This window comes from Hordeum vulgare, chromosome 5H (assembly GCF_904849725.1).
Source record: "Hordeum vulgare subsp. vulgare chromosome 5H, MorexV3_pseudomolecules_assembly, whole genome shotgun sequence".
NCBI classification, from domain to species: Eukaryota; Viridiplantae; Streptophyta; class Magnoliopsida; order Poales; family Poaceae; genus Hordeum; species Hordeum vulgare.
Genome location: NC_058522.1, coordinates 564,016,132 through 564,026,542, shown reverse-complemented (window position 1 = coordinate 564,026,542; position 10,411 = coordinate 564,016,132). Strand labels below are relative to the sequence as shown.

At 48.2% G+C, this 10,411-nt stretch overlaps 1 protein-coding gene across 1 annotated transcript; it reads right to left on the bottom strand.

Annotated features, from left to right (window-relative positions):
* Nucleotides 1–249: 249 nt before the first annotated feature.
* On the bottom strand, nt 250–591 carry LOC123397324. Its single transcript, XM_045091917.1, has one exon. It carries the CDS (start codon nt 589–591, stop codon nt 250–252), a length of 342 nt encoding a protein of 113 aa, XP_044947852.1.
* Nucleotides 592–10,411: the final 9,820 nt, after the last annotated feature.

Genomic DNA, 10,411 nt, shown 5'->3' with positions numbered 1-10,411 from the left:
CCCCGCCTCCGTCGCCGTCGTTCATCGACGTGCTCCCCGGAGGCGAAGGGCAGCCATCGTCCTTCGTCGATGCGTTCCTCGCTAACCTTTCCCTGTCGGCTCCCTTTGCCAAGGAGGCACCGCCGTTGACCGTGCACCAAGTAGAGTCCTCCTCCTCGTCAGGGACGTCCTCTGCTTCGTAGTTGTTAGAGATCACGGCCGTCCAAGAAGATGACGATCTGTGAGGGGAACAAAGGGGGGGGGGGAACCCTAGAAGAGGTGAAGCGCGTCACGCACCTGGAAGCGGCAGCGGGGATCGAGGGCGGTGGGGTCGTGGACCATCTGGAGGACAAGGGGGCGGCGGGTGCCCATCTCGACCCGCAGCGGCGCCCGGAGCAGGTCGGCCACCCAGGCCGTCGCCTCAGGCTCGGCCACGCCGTCCTCCCCCGCCGCCTCGGCGACCTCGGCGACGAGGTGCGTGAGCAGGGACACCTTGCGCACGAGGCGGAGGCAGTCGGCCCGCAGCGGCTCCGCGACGGCGGCCAGGTCGGCGGCGCCCACGGCCGCGATCTCCCGCACGATCTCCGCGGCCGCCCCGGCCGTCACCGCCATCGTGCCGCCCCGAGTCAGGACTCCGCACGGAGGACGGGAAGGGGGGCGGCGGGGAAGAGGAGGGGGAGGGGGCATGCCAATCTCCAATGTCAACGTCGCCCGTGATCCTGGTGGCTGGATGGTCCCGTGATTACAGGGGACGTTGCTGGGCATGTACTCCTCTTTTTCTCTGTAGGAAGGTGGAGCACGGTCAGCCTAACTTTAATTGCTAAATGCACACTGTGGTTCTGCGTGGATGGTGGAGAGCCGTTAGATATTTATTTGTTGGCTAATTCTGTGGTGCTGATTGGTGTTTGTTTTTGTGGAGGTAATAGCTGTGTGTATCTAGGAAAGTTTACGTTTGATCTTTTATTAGTAGTATAGATAACTCGGCGGTCAGCGCTAATTGTATCAGATTGGACGAATAGCATGTTAATTCTACAGTCATCTCGGGGTCTGATGGAAAGCAAGGAATCAGTAGTTCGATCTTTAAAATATATTAAGGGGATCAAACCATTCGAATGAAACACTATCTTTGGAAAGAAATAAAGAGTAACAAATCCATTCGCGCGGAAGGCCAAATAATATCTTTGGAAAGAAATAAAGGGTAATCCTATCCATGCCTACGAATCTCTCTAGCAATTAATAGTTCCTCCGCATATGTGCACCAAGCTGCGCTATATATACGCTAGCATCCGGCCATTAGTTTCAACCAAAACCAGCCAGAACCAACAAGTGTTGAAGCGTAGTCATCTATACATGGAGAAGTGCATGAAGCGTGTCCAAGCAGTAGTGTTTCTTCTTTTATGCTTTGCTATCCATGCACAATGTAAGCGGCACAGATGCAACACCTTCTTCTCGCATTTTTGTTTGATTCATTGCTTATAATAGTCTCAAACTTGATTACCTCAACCCTAGTGAACATGATACCATGTAATCATACGGTTATATGCTTTTTTTATTTTTGAGGATCCATACGGTTATATGTTAATAGTATGTTTTTCTTGACATTTTCATAGGTAGAGGAATAGGAATTGAAGATAATTATGGATACCATGGATGCACTCCCAAGGATAAAACAGGCACAGGGTGCTATACATGTTCACCCCTCGATATGTGCTATCCGACATTGACCGACTGCAAAGCCCACTGCAAACGACCTCCGGCCAGTCACCTCCCCGGCAGTTCCTCATTAGCTTGAAGGATGTACTGGATCTGCGTTATGTGTTGCTGAAAAAATAACTATGAACGAGTAACAGACAATAATATTATGTTTTTTTTTTTACTTTGCAATTGTTGTAAGCAAATATCTTGGGACTCCTTTCCTCCGGTAGTCTGATGCGAGCGATTTGTAGGATGTTCAGTTGATTGTTCCTGGGAAGTTCAATCCATCGATGATTATTTCCATATATAACTCACCATCACCTATCCAACTTCTTGATCAATTCTCCGTTGCCGATGCACGTTCAAGCACGATGAATTGCTAGCCCCAGTCGATAACTGATATTTTTGGAGGTGGTGTCACGCTCCAATAATCATCCCCACGTCCTATGCATTTGTTGCCACTAGGTCTGACCAAATTCATATTTACGTATTTGTAAAGTTTTTCAAAGCTTGACAAATGGGAGGAGGCATGAAAGCACGCTGCTCGCCTAGGTGGAACACCATACACAAAAGAGACAAAAGATTAGCGTGATGAAAAAAGTTACAACGCTGACATGGCTTAATGCTCTCCCTATACCTTTCCAAAAAAAGAAGGCTAGACATCTAGGACACATCATGGAAGGTATCGCGTACCCCTCTCGCGTCGCTCCCGTGGCGACCGAGGGGGAACCCTAGCACTGCCGACCTCGCGCCCCCTCCCTCCTCTCCCTCTCGCCTCCGGCCGGGCGCGCCCAGTTGGCGTCGCCGGCGGCGGGACTTGCTCTCCCCTGTGTTGACGGGAACGGTGCGGGCGGTCCTCTCGGCGGGTGGCGACGTGCTGGTGGCGGGGTGCGACAGCGCAGGCTTCGGCGGGCTCCCGTGCGTGCTCAACGGTTGTTGTGGCGCCCTAGTGACTGTGTGGATGGCTGTCTTGGGTGTGTCCGTGGTGTCCGCGGCCCCGATCTGACGTGGTCAGATTTGGTCGCCAGCGACACGGTGGCACGGGGCTGCTCCCCGGTGGATGTGGTTGGCTCGGGCTGGGGCATCCTTCGCTGGCTCCCTGTTGCTCCTGGTTGGTCTTCGCGGTGGGGCAGCTCATGTCGGTGGCTTTGGTTGTCGGTGTGGTCACGACACGACGAATGGACACGACCATAGGGCGCGCGCGGGGGGAGGTTTCTGGCGGCCAGGCTTGCCAGGACCTTGGCCTGTGGCTGCGGGTCAAGCTGGTGTAGGAGATCCAGATTGGGGGAAACTCTTGGTCGGCCACGTTGGGCCGCACCGACGACGACGCTCAAGGGTGCCGCTTTTCTTTTTGGAAACGTCGGTCTATGTCTGCTGCTCTACCTTCCTCCTACCCGCCCTCGGGTGAAAACCGTTACTTCGGTGGGCGGCAGCGGCGTCCTTGACGTCGTGACCTTCATGAAGGCGACATCGGATCATCGAATCCGAGCTGAGTTTTATCACGTACAGTGTGAACTAGCCCAAGTGATCATGAAGCAAGTCCTCGAACCAACGGGGATGTTCTACAATGGGGCAATCACGCGGGGTGATGTCCGAGCACTGCTAGTCGCTCAACGTCTGGACATGAACCCTTTCACGAAGCTCGGGTGCGTCCTCGCGGACTATGAAGATTGGGACGAGGACCTGAACGACTGATTGTCAATGACAATGTGATGTAACTAAACCGTGGTCCTGAACTAGCGTACCTTATCACTACTGTCTTTCTATGACAAAACTTTGAAACTATGTGATGTAACTAAACCATGGTCCTAAACTAGCATAGATCGTTCTAGTTAATTAGTTTGGGTATGAGGAACTTGGTCATTTATGTTACTATTGGTTGCTTTTATTTTGCTAATCATGCCTCTTTGTTTTCTTAAGTATATTATGTTGCATATTATCGTTCAAATCAACAACTCAGGATGCAGGTACCTAGATCAGAGATGGTGAAGCACTACTACGTCGTGTACGTTGGGAGGGTTCCAGGAGTCTAGGACCACTGGCTAGCCGCTCAGGCCCAGGTGCACAGGTACCCAGGTGCTACCCACAGAGGGTTCGACACCAGAGCCGAAGCGGAAAGTAGTTACTTCAGGTGGACACTCCAGCATGAGCAGGGGCGAGACCGTTGGTACTACATAGTCGCGCTCTTTCTCATGTTGATCGCTCTTCTCTTGTACATCATTTTGTGGATAGAGATGATGAAACTTGTGGGTGTGCCATGACCATGCAGTTGCACTTATTCGAGACATGACATGATCGCACTTATGTATCGCTATTTTCGAGATTATGTGATGATATTTTGTGTTGAATGATGATGATGATGATGGTATGACGAGACTATTGTATGTCTATGATATGTGAGAATGGTGTATATTTAATATGATGTGATGAAACTATTGTATAGAATCTATATAAATACATCACAAATACGTAGAGGGTATAAAGCTGTGAAAGCAGCAAAATTTAGCTATAGCGCTAGTAAATACTTACCAGTAGCGCTGCTTAGCAGCAGCGCTTTCTAGGGGCAAACGCTACTACTATAGTTAGCAGTAGCGCTGGGCACGCAAGCGCTACTGCTAATACTACATATCAGTAGCGCTGCCCATACCCGCGCTACTACTAGGATTTAGCTGTAGCGTGATAGTAGTAGCGCTCGACCCAGCGCTAGTGATACACATATTTCCACCGCTACTCGTAGGGTTATCCCTAGTAGTGTGAGGGCTCAGTGGTTGTGGGCACTATGTGGATCCTCGACAGCTGCTCGTGGTGGGCACTGCTTCGGAGGAAACCCTAGGACCTGGTCTTCCAGATCGGACGATGACGGTACTCCGGTGCCGTTTTTCTCTTGGGAACATCGTTTGTGGAGCAGCGCTTCGATGACAGAGGCAGGAGGTGGAGCGTCTTCGTCTTGCATGGAGTTGTGGTGGAGCTGTCAAGTCATGCCTGGCTAACAGGTGCTACGCTAAGTCATGCCTAGTTGGTAGGTGCTATGCACGACAGTTCTTTCAGAGTCTTGGTGTCTGGACGGATGAGCGCAGGGCGGTGGCACCATTGGGCGCCGTGGTGGCGTCGACGGATGTACGGACTTGCAAGGATGATGCAGATCTCTTTCCTGAATATGGGTTAGTGGTACGAAGATGATGACGACTTCTAAAACGTCTGCATGTGGTATGCGTTTTAGGTCTGCTGCACTCGTTATTGGTACCGATACGTTATGTGGATAGATTGGCGACGACATCGGTCTTAGATATGGGGAGTGAGAACACCACATATTATCGAATTCATAGGTTCGAGTGGTGATTTCGGATGGATTAATGTATGTTCTTATCATACCTTTGTGAAATAATTAATAAAAATGACCACATGCGTCGATTGATGTAGAGGCCAGAAGTTTAACCTCCTTTAAAAAAGGCTAAATAAAAAATAAAAGGAAATTGTATAAAATGCGGCAAATTGGGTTTCCTAGTTTTGGTCGTCTATATCAATTCTAACCTATCGTCCACAGAGAGAACTCCAAAGACATTTGGTGTATGGATAAGTAGATAAGTACACTTGTGTGTGCGCGCGTGCGTGCAGGTCATAAAGTTTTGGCGCTATACATGCATGCCACCGTACGAACTTGTGTGTGTCTATCTCTGTCCTGATGCGGTTTGCCATTATCAACATGGGAAGAAAGTAGTAATGTTGTATGGTGGATTGATTGCTTCTAATGTACTGTAGGTGCTAATTTTGTTTTCAATGCATCATTTTACTTAGCATTTAGAACGTTGCAGTGGAACTACTCAAATGGCTCTTTGAAACCTTTGAGATTATTGTAACAAATGGTTTCTTCATGAGAGGCATTGAGGAGTACTGAGATTCAACAACCATACGGAAGAAAACTTTGAAGTATATTCTTATTTCGTTATCTTTTGTTTTACCAAGAACACTTAACTCTTTTTTTATCTGTTATCCTATATCGAAAAAATATTTTGCCCGTTTATATATCTACTAATAAAGAAGTTATTGCTTCTGCGGATATGTCATTCAAATTACCCCCAAAATTGATACAAATTAATCACTATGCCACCCTTAAGTAAAAAAAACGTTTCAAAAAAAATTCAAAGTTGCCGCGTGTTTTGTTATTGTAAAGTGGTGATACTACGACATAACACACATGCACGTCCGCCGTAGTGGCTAAGGCGTGCCTGTTCTAGGCAGGAGACCAGGGTCCGACCCCAACCTTGCACGGCTTTTCCTTTTCTACTATACCTACTAATAAAGGAGATATAGCTCTGCCTGTACGTCATTAAAATTATTGTTGAAATTGACACAAATTACCCACTATGCCATCTTTAAGTAAAGAAAACGTTTTAATTTTCTTTCCTAAGTAGCCACTTGCTTTGTTATTATAAAGTGATGATACTACAACATAACACACACACGTAAGCCGTAGTGGATAGTTTTTCTAGACAGAAGACCAGGGTTCGACCCCAACCTTGCATAGTTTTTCCTTTTCATTTTCTCAAGTTGCATCCTCCCTTCATGACTGAGGCCGGCCCATGTGCGAGGTTGGACTCCTCTGGTTTTTTGCATTTCCTTTTTTCTCATTCCGTTCTCATCGTTCTATAAATTAATTCAGAATTTCCAAATTTCAAAAGTGATGAATTCTAAAAAAATGTCCGAGAAATTATAAAATGTATGTGAATTCAATTTTTTAGGAAATCATAAAAGTTTCGTGATTCAAAAAATATTGATGTATTTGTAAAAAATCTTCGATTTGAAAAAAATAGTTGGGAAATGATCATGTTCATGATTTTGAAAAAATTATCGTGCGTTCAAAACATGTTCTAGAATCTGGAAAAAGTGTCCATCAAATTTCAGAAAATGTACATAAAAAGTAAAAAAACAAAAAATTAAAATTTATTCCCCAAATTTTAAAATATTGAGTGATCCAAAAAAGTTTGTTGAGTAAAAAAATGCTCATGATTTTGAAAACTTTTCATGCATTTCAGAAAATCTTTGTAACCAAAACTAATGTTCGTAAGTTTTTTAAGAAAATCCAAAATTAAAAAAAAGATGATTTAAAAGCTGTTCACCGATTCAAATTCTTTTATGTCTAGGATTTGATTAGATTTTTAAAAGTATTTATATGTATAGAAGTGTGAGTAGTTCGTGGTCGATGATTTTTTTTTAATTTTAAATATTTCCTTACACAACATAATGACAAGTGTGGCATGGAGTGGGAAGCTCATAGCCTTGGCATTTAGCATGTTGAATGTATTGTGATCACGTGAACATCGCGACCATCATCAACGAGGATGGTAGAGAAAGTGAAGTGGTAACATGATGAGCCACCATGTTAAAACAGAGGATGCTCAATGTGAGGGTATTGGATCAATCTTCAAAAAAAGTTACACTTATATGGCTATAACACATAATATTGTTTGTATCCCGTTACAACACACGGGCAAATTTGCTAATTATAAAGCAACGCTCAACAACAACCGGGTACATACGCATGCCACCACAACACACGCATACATCCAAGGCAAGATACATAGGCGCTAAGCGCAGCAACACCAACCCTAGCACGAAGAGCTGCAGCCGGATATGACGAACCATGTACTCCAAGGTGGGGCCTTCAGGAAGGAAGCCACACTGGGGCACCGACACAGCCCGATCTGAGGAACAGAGTTTCCCCCGGAGCAACACAACGGGCAATGATAGCTGTGACGACATCTTCAAGAAGGGAACGAGCTTCGTAGCCGCCAGTCCGTCTAAAGATAGCACAGGTTTTCACCCTGGCCAATACACATCGCCGAGGAACACCACACCCCACCTACCACGCCGCCCACACGACCATGGCCACTGGGCAGCACCACGCCACGGGCTCTGCACATGAGCACCGCGCTACCACCACCACAACCGTTGCCCCGGCATCCAAGACCTTAACACCACCTCACCTGAGACCCACCGTTACCCCAACCAAAGAGATGGGCGGAAATATCCTGCCTTTCGCACCCTGGGCGTCCCCCAACACCGAGACCCAATAGACTGACCAAAATTGGCCTCCATCACTCCATCCTGCAGCGTCGTACATGAACCGGGCGCGGTCCTACTGTCGGGCGTTAGACCGGCTCGGTCCTACTGCCGTGCGCATGACAAGCTTAGTCCAGCGGCCCCGAGCGCTAGACAATCAACGAACCGCAGCTGGGAGAAGGCCAGCCCTCCAATAAAAGAAGCGACGGGACAACGTGGAGAGGGATCGAAGGTCGACACAAGCCGCCTACAGACGGGCCAACGCCGGGATAAGCCAGCCGCCGCCGCAACCGACATGCCAAGCTGTCGTGAAGCCACCCATGGCCGGAGTAGCAACCACACCGGGTCACTGCCCAACTCGTACCGCCCGACGAGCTCCAAGCATAGAAGCCGCTGGGCATGCACCTGCGCCACCGGACAGCCTCCCCAGACGCTATCACCAAGCCGTCCAGAGCTACCCCGGTCTGCACACCACCACCGTCATCACGCTGCTGCTACCTCCCCCTGACAGCCAGGAAAAAGCAACCGATCGGAGCCGAACCCGTCCGCAGCCCGCGCTGCCCACCATAGTGGCTGCCAAATCTGAGCCCTCCCACATCAAGACCATCGAATCGGGCACCACCCCCGCAGCGTGCAACCACCGGAGGGAGGCCGCCTCGCACCATCAGGCAGCCGCCGCGTCAGATCTGAGGAGGTTGAACCCCAACATAGCCAACCAAAGGGGCCGGCAGAGCACTCTCATCCCCGCCGTCGTGCAGCCTCTACGTTTCCAACGAGCACCTGCACCACCGCTGCCGCCATGCACTGCCACACTGCCATGTCCCGCACCAACATGGCGCCACCACCCGACGGTCATGTCCCGCGCCACCACCTGCCGAGGGAGGAGGAAGGACTCCTGTCGCCGGCGCCCTCTCGCGGCGGAGAGGGGGAAGGAAGGAAGGGAGGGAGGCGGAGGAAGGGGGCGGTGTGATACGTCTCCATCGTATCTACTTTTCCAGACTCTTTTGCCCTTGTTTTGGACTCTAATTTGCATGATTTGAATGGAACTAATCCGAACTAATGTTGTTTTCAGCAGAATAGCCATGGTGTTGTTTTTGCGTAGAAATAAAAGTTCTCGGAATGACCTGGAAATTTACGGGGATTTTTTGTGGAATATATAAAAAAATACTAGCGCAAGAATCAACCGGAGAAGCGGAGCGTGGAGCCCACAAGCACACTAGGCGCGACACCCCTGGCCGCGCCTGACAGGCTTGTGGGGCCCATGTTGCTCCACCTCCTCGAATCTCAGCTCTATTTAGTTCCTTCTGTCCGAAAAAAAATCAAGGAGAAGAGTTCATCGTGCTTTACGATACGGTGGCGCCGCCACCTCCTGTTCTTCCTCTGGAGGGCAGATCTGGAGTCCGTTCTGGGCTCCGGAGAGGAGAGATCATCGCCATGGACATCACCAACCTTCCTTCATCGCCAATTCGATGATGCTCTTCACCGTTCGTGAGTAATCTCATCGTAGGCTTGCTGGACGGTGATGGGTTGGATGAGATCTATCATGTAATCGAGTTAGTTTTGATGGGGATTGATCCCTAGTATCCACTATGTTCTGAGATTCATGTTGCTACTACTTTGCCATGCTTAATGCTTGTCACTAGGGCCCGAGTGCCATGATTTCAGATCTGAACCTATTATGTTGTCGCCAATATATGTGTGTTCTTGATCCTATCTTGCAAGTTGTAGTCACCTACTATGTGTTATGACCCGGCAACCCCGGAGTGACAATAGCCGAAACCACTCCCGGAGATGACCATAGTATGAGGAGTTCATGTATTCACTAAGTGTTAATGCGTTGGTCCGGTTCTTTATTAAAAGGAGAACCTTAATATCCCGTAGTTTCCATTAGGACCCCGCTGCCACGGGAGGGATGGACAATAGATGTCATGCAAGTTCTTTTCCCTAAGCACGTATGACTACATAAAGAATACATGTCTACATTACATTGACGAACCGAAGCTAGTTACATATCTCTCCGTGTTATAACTGTTGCATGATGAATAGCATCCGGCATAATTATCCATAACCGATCCAATGCCTACGAGCTTTTCCTACTGGTTCTTGCTACATTACTTTGCCGCTACTGTTGTCACTGCTGCTACTGTTACTTTGTTGCTACTGATGTCACTGCTGCTACTGTTACTCCGTTGCTACTGTTGATATCACACTACTCTGCTACTGATACTTTGCTGCACATACTAAATCTTTCAGGTGTGGTTGAATTGACAACTCAACTGCTAATACTTGAGAATATTCATTGGCTTCCCCTTGTGTCGAATCAACAAATTTGGGTTGAATACTCTACCCTCGAAAACTGTTGCGATCCCCTATACTTGTGGGTTATCAAGATTATTTCCTGGCGCCGTTGCCGGGGAGGCATAGCTATATTCTCTGAGTCACTTGGGATTTACGTCCACTGATCACTATGAGGAATTCGAAAGATCCAAGAACTAAAGTCTTGCCCTCAACTACGAGGACAGGTAAGGAACTGCCATCTAGCTCTGCACTTGATTCACCTTCAGTTATGAGTAAGTTTGCGACACCACCTCCTGCTAGAAATCTTGATATGTCACCTGTGCTTCATGATGCTACTTCTGTTGTCCATGATGCTTATGATGATGCTATGCTTGATATT